Here is a 24,605-nt window from a genome sequence, read left to right as displayed (position 1 = left end):
AAATTAGTTGAAAGATCTCATTTTTCACTGAGTGCGGTTGCATGCACACAATAATGCGATTTAATGTAGTAGTTTGACTAAAACGTTTACATGCTTTGCAAGAAGAACAATTTCCCTAACAACCCTGTTTACAAGGACACAGGTTACCTGATGGCAATTTTTTTTTTTTGCCAATTAAAATAAACATTCTACCACAGCCACCTTGTTATTTTTGGTTAAGCAGTTTTCTTTCAGAGTTCGGACATTAGAAAGTTTGTCTGTGAAAACTACTTCTAAGACGGATACATTCAGTTGTTCCGAACGCACTTCACTCGCGCTAAAGAGGGAGACTCGCTCGGCTGGTGTCGGCACATGGACAGATTAAATACACCGCTGGAACACAGATTAAGGTGTTGACATGTCCTAATCATTTGAAAGATTATTCAGAAAACCAGGTGTTTTAATCGGCGTGTGCTGACTTAAATTTTGACCGTACGCCGATTATGATAAGCAGAGTGAGGTGTTTACATGACTATTGCATAATCTTCCTACTGCCATAATCAGTTTAATATCAAATTATTACTGTGCCTGTAAACATACTCACTGTGACATTGCATTAACACAGACACACACACAATACTTCAACAGTGCCATATATCTAGATAGTGAAAAGCTCAACCTTCATCCTCGCAGCCTGCCCTCTGTATCATCGCTCAATGGCAGTGTGGTGACGGACGGGGAGAGAGAGGACTCGGAGAGGTTCTTCATTCGTTACCATGTCGACTACCCAGAGGAGGAGCTACCTTACAGGTGTACAACACTGTGCTTCTCCTTTCACTGATCCAGTGAGACTGCATATATCCATTCAAAAGGATCTGGCACATACTTAACTGGCTTAATTGTAGTATCAGGTGCCTATTAAAATGTGTACATTAAAAATCGAATCTTCTCATTCATTAAAAAGAATTACAATAAGCTCACCGTGATGTAAATGTAGTGTGTTTGTGTGTTGCTAAACCCGTTTTTACCTGCCGTCCTAGGTATCACTGCCTGGTGACCAAATACGGGAAGCTGGAACCCTTGGCTGAGATCGACCTTCGACCCCGCTGCCACGCCAAGGTGGAGGTGCACTGCGAGGACAAAGTGGAGGAGGTGAGTATCCGCCTGGACCAGACTGTGGCCGAGCTGAAGAAACAGCTGAGGACAGTGGTACAGCTGTCGGCCAATCAGATGCGTCTTTACTACATCGACAAGGAGTGTGTCTTTGGGCCGGAGGAGATGAAGTACCACACCAGAGCCCTCCACTCCTACAGTATCCAGGACGGGGACGAACTCCTGGTGGTGCCTAAGGCTGGCCGGGGGACTACCACTGCTGCCAAACCACTATCAAACCTTAACTCCAAAACCTTAACTCCCCCGCCATAGAAGTAGAATAACTAGAACGGTCCACCTATCATGGCACATTGACTTGAATGGTTAATGCAGTTCTAGTAATTATATTTCTATGCTAATACCCTTCCCCATCCTAATCTTGTCTGAAGAACTCCCTGAACCCCTCCTTACGCCCATCTTATGTTTTACATTCAGTGTGGGACACACTATCAGGAATAACAGCGACTCTGACTCTGATTCTGACTGGCTTGCGTTTCACCTCACAGCACCACAACATGCACACACACACCAATTAATCAGAACAAATGTGTCTTGTATGCTGCCCTCGAAAGGTGTGTGCGTATTATGTGTGACTGAGTCCCCTCTTTGTCTTGGTGTAACGCCTCTGCCCGTGACTCCTAAAAAGTCTATCTTTTGGGGAAGGAGCACAGGAGATATTGCGGAGTACAACCACAGTATCTTTTATCTTTAAGACAATCTTCCATTTGCATACCCTGTGGTGTGCAGAGGATGTTGATGAAAGGATATGGTATACTGCTGTGCCACAGACTCTGTTTTGTGTGTACTAGGTTGATTGTACTGTAGCTAACGGAAGTATTCATTGCGTTGTGTCATTCCACTTCCTCACAAGACCGAGCCATAGCTTTTGATGGGTTATTCTAAGTTAGGTTTAGTTCTCCTACGTTGAATTCAGTAAGATTAGTATTTTTGGAGGATACTTGATATTCAAACTCAAATCGTGTTGAGCTTTCAAATGGTCTTTCCTTTGGCCAGTTGTATCATAGTGTTTATAGGAGATTGATGCCTCTAACTGAAATCATTGATGTACCATAGAGTGCTGCATGAGACTGTTCTTTCCTAAGTGTGTTTTTATGTAGTTTGTGTGGATCCTTCCACTGTCTGGGACCGTCCGTACATGTTAAGCCTAAATTACGTTTGAACACCTATTGACACATTTGCTTCTGTGCCAGAGCCAAAGTATCTCAGGTCTATTGCAGACAGAGGCTTTGTGTGTTCACCAAAGATTTGTATGAACTCTGTGTACTGTTCATTGCATTGTTGATGCATTTTCCTTTTGTGTGAAGAGGCTCATGCTTGGTGTTATTTTCTGTCATTGCGAGGGCAAAGGTCACTATGTCAGTAGCGGTTGTCTGGGACAGTAGAACTAAGGCATTGCTTGGTACTTCACAGCTAAGAGACACCGCCACTTTAAATCCCAATTTACAGGCTGTTTGTTTCCCTGTTGAATCTTAATTGACATCATTTGTTGTATTATGTCATTGTCTGATTTGGAAGACCGTAAAGTATTGGAAGATGTGCTTAGTAGAGCTCGATCTCTCTAAAGATTGGAAACTAGACAATAGCAGCATATTTCATACCGCTTGTTGTATTTATTTAGTCATTAAAACATTGTAATGAGCGGTAAGGGTCCGTTATTTTTGGTAGGCATAATATTTCTATGTCGCTTAGATGGCTACTTGGTTTACTCTAGACAGCTTCTCTTGGTTAGTGAACCCATGTTTTAATGTAGTCAGTATGCACTGGCAATCAATCAATCAAATGTATTTATAAAGCCCTTTTTACATCAGCCGATGTCACAAAGTGCTATACAGAAACCCAGCCTAAGACCCCAAACAGCAAGCAATGCAGGTGTAGAAGCACGGTGGCTAGGAAAAACTCCCTAGAAAGGCAGGAACCTAGGAAGAAACCTAGAGAGGAACCAGGGTCTGAGGGGTGGCCAGTCCTTGTTCATCGATGACCAGCAAGGTCAAATAATAATAATCACAGTGGTTGTCGAGGGTGCAACAGGTCAGCACCTCAGGAGTACATGTGAGTTGGCTTTTCATAGCCGATCATTCAGAGTTAGACACAGCAGGTGCGGTAGAGAGAGAGGGTCGAAAAACAGCACGTCCGGGACAAGGTAGCACGTCCGGTGAACAGGTCAGGGTTCTATAGCCGCAGGCAGAACAGTTGAAACTGGTTGAACAGTTGAAGCAGCAGCACAACCAGGTGGACTGGAGACAGCAAGGGGCTGGAGACAGCAAGGGGTCTTCAGGCCAGGTAGTCCTGAGGCATGGTCTTAGGGCTCAGGTCCTCCGAGAGAGAATTAGAGAGAGCAGACTTCAATTCACACAGGACACCAGATAAGACAGGAGAAATACTCCAGATATAACAGACTGACCCTAGCCCCCAGACACATAAACTATTGCAGCATAATTACTGGAGGCTGAGACAGGAGGGGTCGGGAGACACTGTGGCCCTGTCCGACTATACCCCCGGACAGAGCCAACCAGGCAGGATATAACCCCGCCCACTGGCAGGCACACTAATGCATTAATGTGAATATTGAGAGTGGTACTGTCTAAAGGGATAAAGATGTAATCAAATATAAAGGAATAAAACATTCATCTGATTCTGGAGCCATGGCTCAATGTACATTTAGATAATGTCATATGCCTAGATGTAATGGCTTCCCGTGATTTCTGAAATAATGTTTTAGTGTAGGCAGTGGACACTACTACTAACAATGTGTGACCGAATTGAGAGTTGCACAGTACAGTAATTAAAGGAAAATTGAATCCGCTATAGGCTAATGGTATGCGACAGTCATCTGAGCCCGTTCATTCAGTTGATACTGCAGTGATGCCTTTTATTTCCGTTTCATCATCATCAACATAGCACATTTAAGGATTCTGAATCAAGTTATCAACTTACATCTGCTAGGGTTTGACATGTTTGAAATGCAGAAATTTGTCATTTTAATGTATAATATTTATTTATTTATTTGTGTGTGATGCTTTCCCTACTAGTGTCAGCACACACTGAATTGATGCACTAGTTATTTTCATGATCAGTATGTTTTCGGGTAAAGGATTTGTTCAGCATCTATTCCAGGTCTATTCCACCTTACTTTAGTCTGGGTTTAATAGCCAATGCTTTATACTTCATTTATGTGTTATTTGTTCCGGAGTAGTACAAATATTTATCGCTGTTGTGGGTTAGTGCCTATCCTGAACCGCAAATTACTTATAAAGCCATTATGCAGCTCCACAATAATCAGGTACAGTACATATATCTCCTGCTGTTCTGTTGTAGGTATGAATCCTTCTGCTTATTCAACCTAACCTTGTGTATTCTCATCATTGTGTAAAAATGTGGGAAGAAGAAAGGGATAGTAAAGTAATGTACCACTTACTGTTGTATTGAAGGGAATGGTTTAAATGTGGCAAAAGAATCTGAGAATTTCAGCCACATTACAGGCTAGGTAAACCGGGCAGCTAGCTACATCGAAATTAGCATGATTCTAAACACCTGATATATGTGTGTTCGATGAGTTCAACCAGTATAGAGACTGTTTTCTGATTGTCTGCCTCCTGAATGTAACAATGCTGTCCAAATGTGTTTACGACAGTACATGCAAATGTTTAGAAAAGGTATATATGTGTGGCATAAATATAAGTATGGAACATGTATCATTCAGTGATGGCTGTATGAGTTTGTATGATTGAATGCAATTTAAATGGCAGATGAGCAGATTGATGTAATTCCTCTGAACTCCATATTAGTCACCTGTGTAGAGAAAGATGCATACGAGAATAAACAGCGGTGTTCTTTCTACAGTGTAGTATTCAATTATTCTACTGTTACTTTGACTGAGATGTTGAAGACCGATGCAGTCATTGCTATCAGCCTCCTTTTTTTTTTGTTGTACAGCTGGCTTATTATGAAGTTGTCTGTGGTATTGTTGCCAGTCCCAGTTGTCTTAGCTTCCATTGCCTTGATGGAAGTTACAAAGAAAATGGCCCCATTTCAGCTCAAATCCATTACAACGATGTAAATCCAAATTAATGTGGCACATTTTCTTTAGGGCATGGGACTTATAGAGGTGCTGCTATGATAATGTTAAAGATTATGTTGGCTTCTAAACCTTTCTTTTGATAAGAGGTGAAAAAACATTCAATGACACAATTTTATATTAATGATTTGTATTGTGTGAATTATCTGTGTCCCCCTCCTAAATTCCAAAAAAAAGACAATTGGTCACTGCAGTGTGAATAACTAGACTGCAAATAACTACATTATTATTATCAGCTTTGGTAGCTGTGAAACAAACTAAATGCTTTATAACCAAGGGACACACATGCACATTTTAATTGATTTTTATTTTTATGTTACCTAGGTAAGTCAGTTAAGAACAAATTCTTATTTGCAATGACGCCCTATGGGATTCCCAGTCACAGCCGGTTGTGATACAGCCTGGATTTGAACCATAGTGTCTGTAGTGATGCCTCTAGCATATTGAGATGCGGTGCCCAAGCTCAATGTTTGTCATTGAACATTTGCATTAAACATTTTTTCAATATTTAATGGTGTTGTGTGTGTATATTATGTGGTATTACTGAATTCCAAATCTAACATTTTGAAATGTCATAACCACTATGCTTATCGGTAACCATGACATCTATGAACATGTCTGTGGTTATGTGACCAGAGAGACTCGAAAATCTTTGTTGTGACGTAACAGGCTCTCATTATGACACAACGCTGCCCTCTTCTGGATTGTCGAGTTTTATCTTGATTATTTTTTCCGAGCCGTGTGTGGTCTTGGCCACGAACAGCAATCAAGGAAAGGCAAGCTAAGAGAGTCAGAGTGGGGTCTAGAACCCCACGGACGCAATGGGATTTATGATAAAGAGAAAATTGTTTTGCAAGCAGCTGTGTGGGCTATGTCAGATCAGATGTGAACGTGAGTGTGTGGACCTGAATTAGCGTGGGGGTCTTTTTCTCTGTGTGCTGTTTACATCCGTCGCCAAGGTGATCGTGAAGGAGGCGGTCCTCTGCTTTTACGTCCGTGGACAGGAATAAACCAATCCACGACAGCTATTTGCTGAACTAACGTCACAGTTAAAGAGAAAGGTCTGCTACTTGGTCAGCTAAAAACTATTGAAATGCAAAGGCAGTGATAGCTATTTTATGTCAAATGTTATCGGTTCAGCATACCGATATTCAAAACTGCGGTCTAACGACGCCGATAGGCCAGCTAGAAGCCACTTTGGGGACGCTCTGCCAGTCGGACTGACAACAGACGGGATGATCTCAGACTGGGGGTGAGTGAAGAATGCAGTGGCCACTGGCCAGTGGCTGCAGGCAAACCTTGGAACAGTTGATTTCTTGCCACTCTGATAGTTTATCTAAAATGTGTATGCTTCAATCTCGTAGTATGAATGCAGCTAAGTTAAAAACCGGTGGTCTTGAGTCACAATCAGATGCTTAGCTAAAAAGAAACCCGTCCCTTGTAATAAAAAAATACACGCCCGCGCTCTGACTCGTTCGCGCGCACACTCTGCTAACACGTTAGCTAGCCTAGCTAGCCAACTTGCTTGCCCTGGGACTGGTAGTGTGATATGTGGTTCTAGCCAACTGCTGCGGTATAGAAACTCGGGGAGCTGCTAGCCCCTGGTGTATTGGCGGTTAGTCCATAAACGGTGCCCCCGTACAGTACACCCACGCCCTTCCCTGCACTCAAAGTAGCTCATCAGCCCAGGGTTTCAGTTTTCATCACTCAACTATCCATTATGTGATATGCATTTCAAACCGGACAGTGTAATATTGCGGAAGAACTACCCCCATTCTTAAAACAGTCCTAACACAAGTTATGACAATAGCTTCCTGTTTGTATCCTAATGGTGTCATACACCCGTTATAATATAAATATAATTTATATTTGTATATTTTTAATATAAACTGGCCATGGTTAGTTGTTGATAATCAATGTGTAAATTAGTATTTTTCCACTTTTGGATGAAACTGGACATTTCACTGACTTCCATTCCTTGAAGGTTTACAATGAAAACCCCTTTAGATAACAGAGAGAGCACATCCCAGTGGTTGCTGCTGGCCTACACAGCATGGCCTATTCGTGGCCTATAAAAAACCTTAATGCTAATCCTTTAAGAGCAAATTGGAATGCCAATGAGTGTTGAGTGACCTGTGGAGGTCATAGGCAACTGCTATATTTACCGTCTCTGTAACTTGATCTCTGGCATTCTGGATCGCTGTGCTCATACAATCCCTCCCTGGCTCCTCTCACTCTGGAGCCACAGCCTCCTATGCAGCACCCTACCCTGCCTGTCCGCTTGATACGCCACCGGTGAGCCTCTTCACCAGTTTGCACTTTGTTTCCCTTTTTATGAGGATACCTTTCTGTTATTTTGGCTGTTGGTAACCTAGGCCTACTGTTTGTTCATTTTGCTTATCCATCTTTTGTTTTGTTGAAGAGACAAGGGATATTGTTTCTCCGAAAATCATCTTGAGACCTATTTATTCATTGGCAATATTCTGTTGGCTGTTACTAAGACCTATTCCTTGAACTCTGGCTGTGCCAGTGTTGTGGGGACACAGGTCTGTTGGTATGGTGTGTTTGGACCATAATGGGATGCAAGTTCTGGATTATTAAACTACTCAACAAGTACAGAATGTCTGAAACAGGACTTTAAATAGGAAGGCAAAATCTTTTTTCCTGAAACCATATTTTCAAGGAAGATCATTTTTGTGGATTTGACAACAAGCACTGAAGAATAGTCTACAGTCATTATGCATTTTTTTGTATTATAGCTGAACCTAAAATACTGAGAACTTGTTGACTGGAGGCCTGTGGTGAAAGATCACTTGGACCTATTTCTGTGCCTGTCAAGTGATGCAGTTGATGAGGAGGCATGAGATGTAGCCTAGGCTACTTTAGGCTTACGGTAGATTGTTTTGTTATGGGATGTTTTGCTCCTCCCCTAAAGCAGTCATAGAACAGTGTTGTTTTAATGCAATTAATTGAATTCTGTGTATATTGACGAGGATAATTGGACATGATCAAATCAGTAATGTTATCAAATTCATGTTCTAATGGCTCAATATCGATCTGCTAGCCTCAATGCAGTGGTATCCAACCAAGTCCACATTAGCTAGACTGCAAATCCATTACCTTAGTCATTTTCGCCCAGGTAATGTCCGCATGGCTATGTGATGTGTGTCTCTCATTGGATTGTGTCTCTGTCTCCCCACAGGTCTGATCAGTGAGAAGTCCCTGTGACTGTGAATGTGTCTGTGAGGTACATTAGGATGAGCGGGCTCCACTCTATCGCTGCCTGCGGGGACTGAGAGACACCGCTCTATACACAGCAGGTAATCATAAATGAACAAATACACGCGCTGTCAGCAATCAGCATGCATCTCACAAATGCGAGGAAAGGCAATACTTTCTTAAGGACTGATTGGTACTGAAAACATGTTCAAAGGATGCAGTGAGGCAGTTGCTACATCCATTTTTTAAAAACTTATAACAATGATTGTTATTCGCTGCAACTTTGTCCCATCGCTGCAACTCCCTTACGGACTCAGGAGAGGAGAAGGACACATGGCTCTCAACCTCCAAAACACAAGCCTGCCAAGCCACACTGCTCGCTTAACCCGGAAGCCAAACAACAAATTAAATGTAAACAAACAGTATATAGCCCCAAAACATGGTTAAAACTATCATTTTGATATTATTGGTGGTCGCACCTTGCATTCATAGCTTTGTCTATGAACCAACCCCACTTCTCAGCTTTTTGTCAAAACAGTGGTGGCGAAGACACTATGTTATTGCTTCTACTGCTGATTACCGCTTTAAAGGAGACACAACGTTTTAGTTGACTCTTTTCCTATAAGTATTCAGTACAGAACAACATTTTACACAGTGGCACAGAACACAGATTGATGGTGTTTAAAATAGTAATGATGTCTAATTGAGCTAATCTTTAGGCCAATGAATAAATGAATAAGGAATGAATTCACTTACAGCAGAGATTGGAGCATCAATCGCACACACATATTGCCCTTTTGGTGGGTCACTTTTAGCTAATGCTCTCATCTGAGGTACAAACAGAAGAAAAGGGTTGATATAACTAAATAGGCCTATCTCTCAGCTGATATCAGAGTAGAATCTTTACAAGCGGATGGTACACTGTAAAAAAGCCAACTTAACCAATTTGCTCAATCAGCATTATTCTGTGAGTTGGGTAGACTTCCGAAGGACAGGAAATGGAGCTAATGTGTGAACGTTTGCTCACAGTGAGGTCAATGTATAAAAACGTGTTGAGTCAAATGACAAATTCATCTTTGGAAGGTATGTTGGTTCAGCTTGGCTATATGCCCAAATGTTTAGCAAACTCACAATGCTAGTGCATCTGGTTGCCTTACAATTGTACTTCGAATCAACAAACTCAGCTTGAAATGAGCTGAATTTGAACAAGCTTGTTGAGTAAAATTACAAATTTATGTTTTCTTAAAATCACTCAAAGCCATAACCATCATTATCATATTTCCCATCATGCTCTATTGCAGGTTGCTTTTCAGAATTGTTTATTTCAATGCCTGTATTTTTGCATGTACATTGATTGGTTGAATAATATTATGCAACACAAACATAAATATCATACATTTATATAAACGAATTGAATCTGTCAGTAATTTGACCTAAAATGTACATACAATTCAAATTCAGAATGTATGTTGGTTCAAGCTATATGCCCAAATGTTAAGCAAACTCACAATCCTATTGCAGCTGGTTTGCCTTGCAATTGTACGTTGAATCAACATAGTTTTTTTTGTGCATTGCGTTCTGATGTAGACTCGGCTGGCATGGACAGTTTGGTGCGATTGCCGTTGGGCCGAGTTAGGGCTTTGGCGTCAGTGCAGCCCTCACAGACACGAGTCTCTTTATCTGCTCACATTTCAGGGTAAATATAGCTCCCCCTAAGATCCAACCAACAAGGTACATTACGTGCACTGATTTCTAACAGTATTCCTATGAGAATTTGGTGACCTTATATGAACTCAGCAAAAAAAGAAACGTCCTCTCACTGTCAACTGCGTTTATTTTCAGCAAATTTAACATGTGTAAATATTTGTATTAACCATACAAGATTCAACAACTGAGACATAAACTGAACAAGTTCCACAGACATGTGACGAACAGAAATGATACAATGTGTCCCTGAAGAAATGGGGCCGTACTGCTCGTTCTGTGCGTGATTTCCTGCAAGACAGGGATGTCAGTGTTCTGCCATGGCCAACGAAGAGCCCGGATCTCAATCCCATTGAGCAATTATGGGACCTGTTGGATCGGAGGGTGAGGGCTAGGGCCATTCCCCCCAGAAATGTCCGGGAACTTGCAGGTGGGTGGAAGAGTAGGCTAACATCTCACAGCAAGAACTGGCAAATCTGGTGCAGTCCATGAGGAGGAGATGCACTGCAGTACTTAATGCAGCTGGTGGTCACACCAGATACTGACTGTTACTTTAGATTTTACCCCCCCACCCCCACCCCCCCCTTTGTTCAGGGACACATTATATCATTTCTGTTAGTCACATGTCTGTGGAACTTGTTCAGTTTATGTCTCAGTTGTTGAATCTTGTTATGTTCTTACAAATATTTACACATGTTAAGTTTGCCGAAAATAAACACAGTTGACAGTGGGAGGACGTTTATGTGATGAGTTTATATATGATTATATGTTGTTATGGCACAGATTCACAGGGATTGTGCATTTTAGGAGGTAAAAAAAAACACACGGTAGACTTTCAGTATCTAAATCGGTGACGTGCCATAGCTAAGGTAGATAATAATATAGGCTAGTAGGTGAGGAGCATTATATTGCTAGCTAGCTAGTTTAGAGTCACAGAGTTACTGTGCCACACTGTCCTGTCATGGTGGCCTGTCTTGATCCCTCTCTGTCAGACTCAGCTACTGGACTTTTTCACTTGTTTCAGTTGAGGCGCAGGCCTTGTGACTGTTTTGAAAGTGTCAGTCGATCTACTTCGCTATGAGAGCATGAGCGTTTTGAAACCCTCAACAGACCTGCGGTAGGCAGTGCTAGGTACCGCCCTGTCCACAGAACCCACAATTTGCGTTAGCACAACACTTTTCACCTGCCTCCCCTCCCAGCACTCCACAGAGAGTCCACACTGATCTGACATTCTAACATGCAATGTCACGCTGGGTGTAACAGAGCGTTCCTGCGTCGTCACACATTCTATAACCCCTGTTAGGCTGAGAGATCAGAATAACACAGTTACACTGTCATCAGTGGAAGAAGTAGGGATGGACCGAATGTGTGAAAGAGTGGCTCAGTGTGAGGTTTCAGGGTGTAGGCCCTATTCAATTATATAGCCTACACCTGCTTGGGAATTACTGGATTTTCCAGGTAAAGATGGTAACAGGAATATATCGTCTTTGGGGAATAAACTTGGATTAGGCCTATAGATTGAAAAGGCGATCTGCCTATTCTGTATGCTCATCTACTGTGCCCTAGGCTATAGCTAGATGGACCTTATATTTCTGCAGGGCAAGGGAATCAGGAAGTCAATGGGATCAGTGCAACACCTGCTTTGACACAGATTGTGTGGCGGTCAAATGATGCTTGTTGCCGTGTAGTCATGGAAACCACCGTTTAGTAGAGCCTTTGGGGATGCTGAGATGCAGGGCAACCAGCAGATTTGTGTGTTTTCTGGTTTCAGAAGTGAATAACGTAATAGTGCTGTGCTGCCGTCATCTTACAAATCCCATGTCCATTTAGGCTGTACTCCCCATGGATGGATGTTGTTTGCGACTCTCTTCAAGTGGCCGCCAGGCACGCCTGAACTTGCCTCAAGTCAGGGCCCTCATTTATTGGACGAGACACCTGAAGTAGCCTAAATGATGTTGTGTATGTTAATAGGGAGGGCAATTAGGAATGTGTGGAAGTAGTTGCCAGGGGTCACAAGTACAATCACTCTCTCTGGTTATTATTCAAATAGACATGTCCAGATTTGCCTTGCAGTGCAAATTGGCACTGTCACTGTTATTTGGTCGTGTGGTGGAGGTAGTGCTCTGTGTTTGTTACCCCCCGTTCTCTTTGTATTTGAAGACATTTCTACGTGGCCAAAGTGGATTCTGACCCTCCTGTAGGCGGCCTGTCGCTATATGCCAGGTCTGCTCACGTGGACATCTGTTAGATCAGGGTTGCCTATTTCAACAACACACGAAGAGAGGTTGACTTTCGAACCTGAATCCCAGGGAGAACAGAGAACCACAAACAAGGTTCAGTATGTCAACCTAGTCCGGGACCTAGGATTTGTCATAGTACTGCTGTTTTATTTAGAGACGGGGGGAGAAAAGAGATGAACAAAACAATAGTGAGGCAGACTTGAGGTACTGGCCCATGTTTACAGCGGTGTTCCTTTTACAGTCCAGCCATCTTTGTGCAGGATACATGGCGAAATGGTAGGCCAGTTATACCCACATATCCACTGTGGGGTTTTGGTGAGAGTCTAAGCAAGGCTAGGTTGGGCATGGCCTTGCTAAGCTAACCTAGCAGTAGTGCTCCAGAGCCTGAGCAGCCCGGCTGGGTCTAGCTAGCTGCACAGAGCTGTATGTCTTTGCCTGACTTCAGTGCTCTGCCTACTCCAGATCCATATGCTGAATTATTGATGCCCCTGTGGCCTGGAATGAGAGAGAGGAGGAGAGAGAGAGAGAGAGACAGAGAGAGAGAGAGAGAGAGAGAGAGAGAGAGAGAGAGAGAGAGAGAGAGAGAGAGAGAGAGAGAGAGAGAGAGAGAGAGATTAAAGAAACAGGAGCTTCCCCCACTGAACCCAACACGGATCGACAACACCAGATACTTTTATTTATTCAGATGCTGCACTGCCTTGTGAACAAGAGCCCTGTCTCTCCTCGGGAACAGACTGTGCCACCAGAAACATTCGGTGCTTCGTTGACGGGGACTCTCCCGTTACAGGATGCCCAGGGGTGCATTCAGCCGGCCACAACGTTGTGCTCTGCAACCCATCGCTACGACAGTACATCACATTACCAAGCATGACTTTCCAGTTGGTTGCGTGAGCAGTGTTTCAGTGTGCTACTTCAGTTTGAATACTGATGACACAGCTGATATTGTGTAATGTGTTCCAAGGAGGGTCACATGCCGTTGCTTGTCGAATATCTGCATCCTGTACATGAGTAAAAACTCAGTCTCGAGCAATGAGCCATTCTATATTCAGCCTGTTGATAAATAGTGCACCTATATGTAAAGAGTTGGACTTTGACCTAGTGACCTATGGCATCCTACCTGTTTCGTGATCAGATGAGACTAACCCATAAAAGCCGATCTGATATAAAATATACAATTTCATTTAGTGCTTATAAAGATTCAAATGTTGCTAAATAAGTTTTCATTTTTGGAAATCAAGTTGTTCCGGCTCACAGTCTGAAGATAGAAACTCACTGATTTCTGCTCTCTCTCTTGTCTTGCAGTCGATGCGGTCTTCCACCGCATCACCCGTGGCTGAGAATCCAGCATGTCTCGCGTCTCCACCACCGCCAAGCGCTACACCGGCTCCTCCTATACCAGTACCTATAGCTCCTATGGCTCCTCCCTGACGCCATCCTCCCTCAGCTCCTACACCTCCGACCGGGACAGGCTGCCCTCCTACAGGAGCAATGCTGCCTCCTCCTCGGGCTACTCCTCCTCCAGCTACCTGAGCAGCGCCGCCAGCCGCGCTCGCAACTACAGCACCTCCTTGGAGCTCGACCGGGGCCGGCCCATCCCCCGCACTGACCTCCTGAGTAGCAGCAGCCGGCGCAGCGAGAGCCTGAGCCGCACCCCGGTGAAGACCTATGGCTCGTCGGGCCTGAGCGGCGGCTCCGGTTACACTGGCTACAGCAGCTACTCCTCGTCCACCACGCCCAGCCGCTCCAGCTACCTCTCCTCGTCGCCTGGCGCATCCAGCATCTCCCTCAGCCGCCGGAGGTCGTCGAGCCAGAGTGACCTGACGCGGGACCTGTCGTCCCTGGGCCTCAACGAGCCCACGTCCCCTTCCTCCTCCTCCTCCTCGAGCGCCCTGAGGGGTTACCGGAGCAGGGCCAGCGATGTGGCCGACTCCTACAACAGCAGCCTGCAGAGCTCCAGCTATGGCCTGTCCCACAGCGCCACGCAGGAGGCCTTGAGCAGCAGCAGCCTGAAGAGCGGTGGTGGTAGCCGCTTCACCTCCTCCTACGAGAGGAGCGACAGCAGCAACGGACGACCCAGCTCCCCCACCAGGGACTCCCCGGTAAGACCAGTGTTCTTCTGTTTGCTTAACTTTTTGCTGTGTTCTCCGATTTAGATCTCAGGCCACTGACATGACAGACTGCCACCATGTGGGGGGGCTCATGGTCAGTACAGCTGCTCTGCACTGTTACTGTACAGTACTAAGGTCCTGTGTTGAGGAACACAGTCACTCACTGGCCTAGGGCAACAATAGGCGCATATGATGGGAACACTGTCACTCACTGCACAGTATAAAGTAGGTCTTAGACAATTGTTTCAGTATTCATTCATTCATACAGTATTGACGTATAAAATGCAGCCATGTCAGCTATCTATATTAGGTCTATTTTCCATAAAAAAGGAAATTCATCTTACAGAGACAACATGCTGAAAGAAATCTCCATGCCCCTGTATGTAAGATTGTAAACATGCCTGTTGCCATAGCTCCCATAAGGTCCTCAGAAATGCATTTTTTTTTCTCCCTATGATGATGAATCAGGAAGTTCCTCAGTGAGGCCGTAGCTATAGCCTGGTCCCAGCATTGCCAACTCCTATGGGTCCTGCATGTTTGATGTGACAATGACCATATGGGTTGGCAAAGCCCTGGGACCAGGCTAGACAAAGAGGTTGTGCGTCTGTCTGTGTGTCACTATATATGTTTCGATGAACTTGTCCATTGATTTCTTTTGTTGACATTTAGAAAGTGGGCATAGAAAATAGATGCGACAATTGCCTGCTAGGGTGCGTGTCCATTTAACTATCTTGTGTAATGATGTCACACAAACAACCACAAATGACCCATTTTAGGCTAATTGAGCATTAATAAATTGGCGACAGCCAGTATGCCATCCCACCTATCATGTCTCAGGTAGACCGCGAAAGCCAGCATGGATAGAATGCAGTCATTTACAAATATTTGCCATATTCTAATAATTCTCATGTGCCAACGTATTGCCATGGTCCATTTCACAGTGAAACTGGCACTCCTGTATATCCAAAATAGTTGAATGGTGAAACTTGCCAGGCAACCAGAAAAACAAGGCGAAGCAATTCAGGCCTTGACAGTCAGGACAATCATTGCCCTGCAAAGAAACACATTTTTTTGTTGTTGAATGAATCGATTTTGCAAACAGTAGGCATGTAAAATGAAATGCGGACCGGAGCTTATAGTTAGTTACATGATTACATCACATGCCCTGCGTACCTTCAAAAGTATTCAGGAATCATCATTTTTTTTCTGAGAAATTGGTCGAAAATAAAGAAAGGTAGACAAAAGAAAAATACACCCCTGTGGAATGGATTTTTATTCCCCGACATTGCTTTTGTTGAATAAACCTGGGTCAGTGGAAACCTGCATACTGACTGTCAGAGAGGCAGGTGTACCGTTGACTAGACTCCTTGTGTTCCCTCTGTGACGCATGGAGAGTAATGACATCTGGGGAGTGGCTGGCCTGGCTATCCTCCTCTCCCTCTCCTTAGAGAGCGGAGTGTGAATGAACCCACTTACGGGATTAGCCCTGATTACTGACCACTGTGGGAAGGAGAAGTAGGAGGACATTTGTTTCACAACCGGGCAAGCCGATCTCTTTGACAAGGCTGTTTTGTTGTTGGCGTGGAGCTGCTTTCGCAACATCTATCACGATCAGCATCCGGCAGGCAAAGAGGCTGTTGATGCACTGTAATGAAACTCTTCAGTGAAGGAGGCATCGAGGCTAACCGTTGCTTCCCACCATCTCTGAATTACCGAAGCCACTCGCAAGTGGTACGGAATGTTCTCTCTAATTAACAGTCACCAGTCAATGAGGGAATGACTCTCCTGTACGTGGAACAGTGGAACTGGATTGCCTATTGGGGCCAAGAGGTTGAGATTTTTCTCTTAATGTCACGAGAGAATTTCCTGAGCCCTGGGCTCGAATGTTCTCATCAAGTCATTTGAATTATCCTTCCTAATTCGTATAATGTTCCACCCGGACCGGTTTAGAGCAGGGAGTTTATACAGTAAATCCCCGTACCATGACAGGAGAGTAGGCAGGTGCCCAGAGCAGGTGAAGTAAGGACTATGTGTGCCAACTTTGTCTGAGAACTGTGATTGCACTTTATGGGGGGGTTGATTTAGGAGATAGGGGCTCAACTCAATCTTACTCTTGCAAAAAGATGTTTCGAACCGCAATGGTCTTTCCTGGTTAAATAAAGGTTATCAAAAATAAATATCTGCGTTGAATCTTCGTCCAGACTGTCAGGCATCCCTGTGGGCTGAGTCACAACGGTTTGTCAGCTCATCCACTCCATGTGGTGCAAGGAAAGCCTTTGTTCTCGGGTATGGATCCGGATGAGTTTTTATGGGGTCATGTTTTGAGGAACGTGTTGGGTCATGCCTCGGAGAAACCAGTCAGACCAGCAGCTTCTCATCAGAGCAGCTCTCTCCCAGGCTGAGTGACGGAAGGTCAGGATGGGAGAAAGGAGGTTGTGTAGGTCAAGTACACTGTGGTATTGATCGTTCTAGGAAGACATGATTTTTCTCTCGAAGACATCTGATTATTCACCTCTCTCTCATTGATAAACAAGCTGTTGTGTTTGACACAAGCACCAGAAGACAACTGGCGTAGCTGCTTTCTTTAACGAGGTTTCCATTTATGAATTGCCTGACACATTGAAAAAGTCACGACAGTGCGGACGGAAACAGGACATTTCGCTACAGTTTCATAATTGTCGATAAACAATTTGGTGGACACACCTTTATGCGCAAATATTGATATAATAAGCACCATGTCAAAGTAAACCTGGAGTTACGCGATGGCATGTTGTGTGTTCCTCCCACTACGATTTGGGAAAGAATGTAGTTTATTAGGCTACAGATGAACTTTTTTGTAGATCTTCACAGGGTGGTGAAAGTGAATGGTGATGAGCATGATGCTTCTTTCCAGTAAATATCGAGTCTTATTCTGGTGACATGATGATTGATGCTTGGCTGCCGTTTTTGACAAATACAAATGGTCTCGCTCTTATCAGTGATAATCTCATCGTCATGTAGGCTAGCCTACCCACATTGTATCTGCAAACTGCTGGCTAGAGAGCAGCTGCCAAGACCAGTATAACGCAACAGTTTTTGTGACAAAACCATCGGTAGAGTTGAAAATGCGGTGCATTTTTTATTTAGTACATGAGATCTTAACTGGAAAAGTTATTTTCATGTGCACTACGTCATCACGCACAGTTGGATGGAAACGTCTCTTGTGGGAAAATGTTTTATATTCACATGAAAATATGTTGCCAAGTAAAGGGAAACCTAGCTAATGATACCAATCAATCAATAAAATGTATTTTTTAAAGCCCTTTTCTCTTAAGGTCAATAACATCATGAACTTTACCCAGTACCAGGACATTTTAGCCAAAAACCTGGTTGCCTCTGCCAGGAGGCTGAAACTTGGCCACAAGTGGACCTTCCAGCAAGGTAATAACCCCAAGCACACATCAAATTCCACAACAACAACAACAATGTATAGACCACAAAATCGACATTTTGCAATGGCCGTCTCGGTTTCCTGACTTGAACTGCATTGAAAACCTGTGGTTTGAATTGAAGAGGGCAGTCCATAAGCGCTGACGAAGGATATCAAGGATCAGGAAAGATTATGTATGGAAGAATGGTCTAAGATCCTTCCCAGTGTGTTCTTTCAATCTCATAAAACATTTTAGAAAAAGGCTCAGTGTTGCCACGGTTGCACACCAGCCGGCTGAAGCTAATTGGCTTATCACAAATAATTTGGTTAACTCTTCCCACCTGCGAACACACACACACACATCAAACCACACCCCGAAACAAACTCACGTTTGAATTCAGTCAGGGCCACTAGCATTTCTTAATGAACCACGTCTAAAAAGAGGCAAAATCACCAAGTGCAGTCACCCTTTAAGGGATATCAACAGACAATTTACTTACTACCCTGAGACAAGGCTGAGTATAGCCCACAAAGATCTCCCCCACCTCATGAGCCTGAGGGAGCGCAAATCCGGACAGGACGGTTACGTCAGTAACTCAACCCACCCAAGGGAGTCGAGTAAAGCGGGGAAAGGCCTGGCATGAAGAGATGCACTCTGCTAGGGATGGCATGGGAGAGCGCGAGCAAGCTAGTGACTCACGCCCCCATAATAAGGTCAGAGGTAGAGAATCCCAATGGAGAGTAGGGTGGTTCGTCACTCCAATGCCTTGCCATTCACCTTCGCTCCCCTGGGCCAGACTATACTCAATCATCGGGCCTACTGAAAAGATAAAATGAGTCTTCAGTAAAGACTGAGACTGCGTCTCTCACATGGATCGGCAGACCATTCCATAAAAGAGGAGCTCTAAAGGAGAAAGACCTGCCACCAGCTGTTTGCTTAGAAATTCTAGGAACAATAAGGAATCTTATTGACCGTACCATACGGTACAAGCAAGTCCATGCAATGCTTTGTAGGTTAACAGTCAAACCTTGAAATCAGCCCTAGCCTTCACAGGAAGACGGCAGAGAGGCTAGCACTGGAATAATACTGTATGATTCTAACAGCCGTGTTTTGCACTAGCTGAAGTTTATTTGGCGCCTTATCCAGGTAGCCGGAGAGTAGAGCATTGCGTTAATCTAATCTTGAAGTGGCAAAAGCGTGGATTAGATTTTCTGCATCATTTTTGGGATAAAGTTTCTGATTTTTTCAACGTTACGGAGATGGGGAAAAAGCTGGTCTTGAAATATTTTTCATTCGTTAGTCAAAAGAGAGATCAGGGTCCAGACTCAGAGTAACAACGAGATCCTTCACAGATACTGATTCAAAGGTACACTTCATGTGTTAGACTGGGACAGTTCCTCGTCAACTGAAACCGTTCCTAATTAAGAGAATCAGAGGTGGGTAGGATGACATGTGATTGGGTGTCACTGCCTGTGACTAGCAAGCTGCATTGAAAATAGGCCTCAGTGCCTATTATACTGCGTGTCCTTGGGAGTCGATCCATATAGGCCTACTGCATAGGATTTGTGTTCATTATCACAAAGCTGACTGACCGACGAACCATGGGAAAACATTGTGAAGGAAATGCCCAGTTAGTCTAAAGGCTTTTGTGACGCCATCCTGATCTCACGTCATGCCATTTGAGGTCATCCAGCCAGGCACGGCCAGGCAAACGGTTTAATCCTAAAGCTCAGTGCTGCCAGCTGTTGCACACTACCCAGTGCCCTGGGTTGTATTCATTAAGGCACACTGTAGCAAAATGCTCTGCAACGGGAAACGAAAATGAGCTTTTCTTATCGGTCAAGTTAAGGTACTCCCTCCCTAATTCAGTTAGTTTTCTTCCATTTGGAGCATAATGAATACGACCCCAATACACAGCTCCTAGTTACAACGAACAATGGCATCGACATTAGAAGTGGCACTGAGAAAAATAGCTCCGTTATTTTCCTGAACCCAAATGAACTCGTGTTCCACGCCAACTCACTAGTGTGGTGGCGTCTAACTCTAAACTACCTTGTGGCAGTGGCCCTAGAAGTAGCCCTGGCAATAAAGTCCATCAACTCCATCATCCTATCTCTTTACCCCGGGACGAGCTGGCTGGCACAGTCCTGGACACAGTAATAATAGCGCTGTGTAGTGCTGCCTTCATGCACAGCCTACTGTTCTGTCTTCATACTGTGCTGTAGTCTGGGGTGGACAAACCTGGGATTTTACAATGGAATCAGTTAAATGAAGAAAAAAAAGGGATTTAAAAAGTAGGCCCACCCCGTGCAAAAGGGTTTGATCAGTTAGAGAAGTAGCCTAAAAGCTAGGCTATCACCCTTAGCGCTACGTTTTAGTTACATAGGCCTACTGTGTTTTATAACCTTTTTCTCTTTACCTCAGAGGGCTAGGAGGGGTTTTGTTTGGGGGGCTGAATTAGTGGTCGGGTAATTACAACGGGTATTAAAACACACTTTCAGAACCGTTATACAACTTCTGTCTGATGGACCCCCAGGCATCCCATTATGTGTCCGCAACTCTGCCATTTGTTTCTTGGTTGCTTTATCCTATGTCTAGACTCGTGCGGATTCAACAGTATGTTTGTTGCATATCTGCCACCTTGTTCAGTCGGCTACAGTAGTATAACGCTTTGATGAAAATGAAAATGTAACGCCAGTCTGGTGACCTGCTGAATTTGATTGGGGAGTGGATTCGAACAGTTCAGTACGTTGCCAAACTGTATCTGTACTCTAGTTGGCACTGAGAACAGCAGGCCTTTTGTGATGGGATTTTAAGTGCAACGATGACCGTTCAGAACGTATTCCTCTGTTCCGTTACAATCAGTGCCCGCAGAATGACGAGTAGCCTAAATATCAACAGAAACAGAAAGTCCTTTTCATTAATGTTGTGTGCTGTACTTGAGTGATTGTTGCATTTAGCCGAGTTTCAAAACTTTGAAATGTATCCTAGCCTAGCTTTATGCTGAACTACGGGATTTACTTTCCTTTTGGTTGTGCTAACCAGTTTGGGCGTTTGCTTGAACAAATGAGTCTCCTTGATATGCCCTTTATATAGGAAATGTAGTTGGCAGATGTTCAACCAGGTCTTTAGCTCTGAAGACAAAATACAAAAAATTGATTTCTTTGTCGGATTTTGTAGTTTGCTATCCTTTAGGCTCTGTGTTTTCTTCCATCTCCCCTGAAGGTGGGATTGTTACACCACGCACACACACACACACACACACACACACACACACACACACACACACACACACACACACACACACACACACACACACACTCAGCCTGGTAAATAATGGAATGTGTTCCTTGGCTGTTTGTTGTGTACACGTGCTAGGTCACAAGACTGAGCTGGGGACTGCCCTCTCTCTTTACCATTTAGCCTACACATCACTTCAATGAAACAGTAAGTACAACAATATACCTCCCCTCTTGACTCACATGTGACTTTCTGCCCTATTGATGTTTTGTTATGAAACTAAAATATTCGATTGAGCCTTTATCCAGGTTAGTCTCATTGAGATCAAATCTATATTTGATGTTTTGTTCTAAAAACAAATATTTGATTGAGCCTTTATCCAGGTTAGTCTCATTGAGATCAAATACATTTTTCAAGAGAGACCTGGTCCAAACAAAACAGCAGCAGTAGTAGGGGGGGCAATGTTTCAGACAAATATCCGACATAACAACTTACAGATCTAGACACCATAAAGAGAATTTAGATGTGGACGACACATGCAATTACAATTACAGAAACATGCATGCGTCATAGACGCAACGCTCGTGGCGTTTCATTAGGTTAGTCTAGTACAATTTAGCTCAGTTGAGCAGGAGTCACGTCACAGCCAGCGATGCTTTCGGTAGGACTTACTGCATTTACTGCCACGTTGCTTCTAGATCAGGAGCACATCACAATGATGGAGGAAGACGTTTCTAAAGACCAACGGCTAAGGAAGTAGCTGTGGCAGCATGAGTAATCTACGCCAGTGTTGTTACATTTTAGTAGACCCATTTAGTAGATCATTTCATATGGAATCAAGGTGATAGTCTAGGTAGCCTATATTGGTGATACAGCCTGTATCCAGCCTATATCCAGGCTGTATCACAACCGGCCGTGATCGGGAGTCCCATAGGACAGAGCGCAATTGGCCCAGCGTTGTCCGGGTTTGGCCTCTGTAGGCCGTCATTGTAAAATAAGAATTTGTTCTTAACTGACTTGCCTCGTGAAATAAAGCTTTTTTTTTTTTTTTTTTGCAATCAACATTTAAATATAGGTGGGCGGGCCTCTAGGCAGCAGTATGCTGTTCATAATAGACCTATGCTACTTTCTGTAGCCGTTATCATACTCTGACCAGGGTGAACTTTAGTTGATGGCTGAAGATGTTTAGATCTCGATTCATTTTCACACCTGCGTCACAATGTCTCCTGCTTACCAATCCCCTTTCTTGGCAGACCACTGCTCTATGTGTGACTGGTATGGGGAAATGTCATTCTGATCTCCTCAAATGTAATAGGCAACGTCCTTGCAAATACATTTAGCCGTGTCGGGGACTCTGTACTTTTCCAATGCTACTGTCATTTGTTAGGTTTTAAGAGAGGTGGTGAAATTGAAATGGACCGATGGAATTTTAGCTGCATAAAGCCATCTGTATTTTCCCACTCACTTTTTGAGTCCTAATAAATCGGGGTATTTTTAGACATTGAGCAAGAGGGGTGAGCAACAAGATAGAGTGTTGAAGCCTGTAAACAAGCAAACATGTTTGTCTCTCATAGGTGAGAGTTCAGAGCTAACGGTGCTAAATGTTTATTACAGAGGGTAAATTGCAGTCAGCACTTAGTTTTATTGATTGACAGCAAATTGACAAGGGTTTGGCAATTAATCCTATTTGTTGCATGAGGAAAACATGTTCTAGCCTACAATCTGTTTTGCCCGTGTTGTAAAACCTCACCTTTTGTGCTTCTCACCTTTGGTACTGAATGTAGCTAAGATATGTTAGGTCGACCCTGTTCTCCTTCAGCAGAATGTTCACATTCCAGAGAAGGAGCTCTTCTTTACTGGGAATTTACAAAAGGCTTGATGGTTGATTCTGATGTTCCTCCCCATCTGCCACAACGCACAGAAGAGACATACTGTAAGCCAAATTTAGCCATCAATGTTTGACCTTCAAATGGTCTGAAAACTTTATGCAGGGGCTGAGTGGTAGGGGTCACAGTGACTGTATTCCTCTGTGAAGCTAACTAGGCATAGATGTATTATTACAACAAGAGTAGTACAGCCATGGCCAATAGCCGAACAGATTATGAGCATGTAGTAGCCTACTCTCCCAAACACAATTTACTGTGCTCCTCTGAAATGTAGTCCTGCGCTGAAATGAATGGGTTTCACACTGAGTAGCCCTTTTTTTTAAAAAGAGAAACATATTGGACAGTGAATGTGTTGTATCTCATTGCTTGACGTATGGACAACCGTAGTGAACGTTCCACCGGTGTCCTTGGAAGCACCATTCTGAGTCCTTCAAGTAATTCGTAGAAATGTGAACGGACCAATCTGACGGTGTTTGACGTCGGAGAGGTTTGTGGCAGCGGCTGACGTCTGTAGTATTAAGCCGAAAAGAGGCGGGCCTATGGCTGTCCGGGTTGTAAAAAGATTGAAGAGGTATTGTACATTTACTGCTCAATCAGCCCTAGGGTTGATTGCCGCACGAGTGATAAGTGTTGTGATTTGCGTGGACTGGAGGTCTTCGATTTATGGAATTAATGTGGGGGAAAATAAGACATTGCTCAGTCTGTTTTCATTACAAAACTATTGAATTAATGTATTGTTTATGTGTTTTTTCATGATATCAGGAGTGTCAGCCTGGTATCTATCGCTTGTAAATCGAGTGTAGATGAATGGCTCGGTTTTTCATGACAACCGCAAAAAGGAAACGAACAAGCTCGAGAGAAAATACGAATATATTCGTAACGTAGGCTACACTTTCATACGAAGATCCTGCGACATAGAAATCAGGAGAACGAGCGGCAACTCCCGGTGAATCAAGAGCGCACCGGCTCTATCTGCCTGGTACCGGCATAGCATCAGAACACACCGATAGCCGACTTTCTCAGACAGTCAACATGCCCAGCATAAGACAGTCATACACGGTGACCGTACCCGAAGAACCCCCGGCCTCTGCTTTCCCGTTCTTGAAGCAAGAGATGCGGCGGAAAAGCTCGAGCATGTCTGGCTCGGTGCTGGTGTCAACCTTTGTAGGACTTCTCATTAATCAAGCCAAGGTAAAAACAACATAGCATATATTGGCACCAAGATGATCTATCGAATGCTTGTCTGCGTATTAGTTACAGTAATATATGTGTTGTTAATCAATAAGGATCTAGGAGGCTTGATCTCACTAGGGGTTCTTCTACACATCAGCATTGACAGCAATATAGCATTGCATTCAATCTAGCAGTAGGCTAAACCTCCGTTAAGCCTTTGTGGAGGATCAGTATTCTGGCAGGTCATTAGACTAGTTATACAATCTCAAATTAATCTCACTCCATAGCCAGCAATTGCTCCTATATTGAATGATATTACATAGCCAAGTCCTGTATCAAAATATATTTAGAATGGATGTTTAAATTATTTTTATTATGCAACAACTGTAATACACGAG

At 43.7% G+C, this 24,605-nt stretch overlaps 2 protein-coding genes across 8 annotated transcripts in view; both read left to right on the top strand.

Moving 5' to 3' along the window:
* LOC118385062 (tubulin-specific chaperone cofactor E-like protein) overlaps nucleotides 1-4,989 on the top strand; it is a 12,849-nt gene extending 7,860 nt beyond the window's left edge. For all 3 annotated transcript variants that reach the window (XM_035771880.2, XM_035771889.2, XM_035771899.2), the window contains 2 exons: nucleotides 673-789; nucleotides 1,020-4,989. In XM_035771880.2, coding sequence (XP_035627773.1) covers nucleotides 673-789; nucleotides 1,020-1,404 — 502 coding nt within the window. In that variant the 3' untranslated portion in view covers nucleotides 1,405-4,989. The remainder of the gene's footprint in view (nucleotides 1-672; nucleotides 790-1,019) is intronic.
* Nucleotides 4,990-6,247: 1,258 nt separating this feature from the next.
* Nucleotides 6,248-24,605, top strand: part of LOC118385042 (ubiquitin carboxyl-terminal hydrolase 2-like) — a 30,747-nt gene continuing 12,389 nt past the window's right edge. For 2 of the 5 annotated variants that reach the window (XM_052524892.1, XM_035771847.2), the window contains exons 1-3: nucleotides 7,396-7,522; nucleotides 8,430-8,547; nucleotides 13,693-14,489. In XM_052524892.1, the coding sequence (XP_052380852.1) occupies nucleotides 13,737-14,489 (753 nt within the window). In that variant the 5' untranslated portion in view covers nucleotides 7,396-7,522; nucleotides 8,430-8,547; nucleotides 13,693-13,736. Of the gene's footprint in view, nucleotides 6,480-7,395; nucleotides 7,523-8,429; nucleotides 8,548-13,692; nucleotides 14,490-23,617; nucleotides 24,226-24,605 lie in introns of those variants that run through there. The other 3 variants (XM_035771837.2, XM_035771869.2, XM_035771862.2) reach the window with 3 other exon arrangements.

This window comes from Oncorhynchus keta, chromosome 1 (assembly GCF_023373465.1).
Source record: "Oncorhynchus keta strain PuntledgeMale-10-30-2019 chromosome 1, Oket_V2, whole genome shotgun sequence".
Lineage (NCBI taxonomy): Eukaryota > Metazoa > Chordata > Actinopteri > Salmoniformes > Salmonidae > Oncorhynchus > Oncorhynchus keta.
Note: the sequence above shows the minus strand (reverse complement) of the source record. Positions and strands in the feature narration are given on the sequence as shown.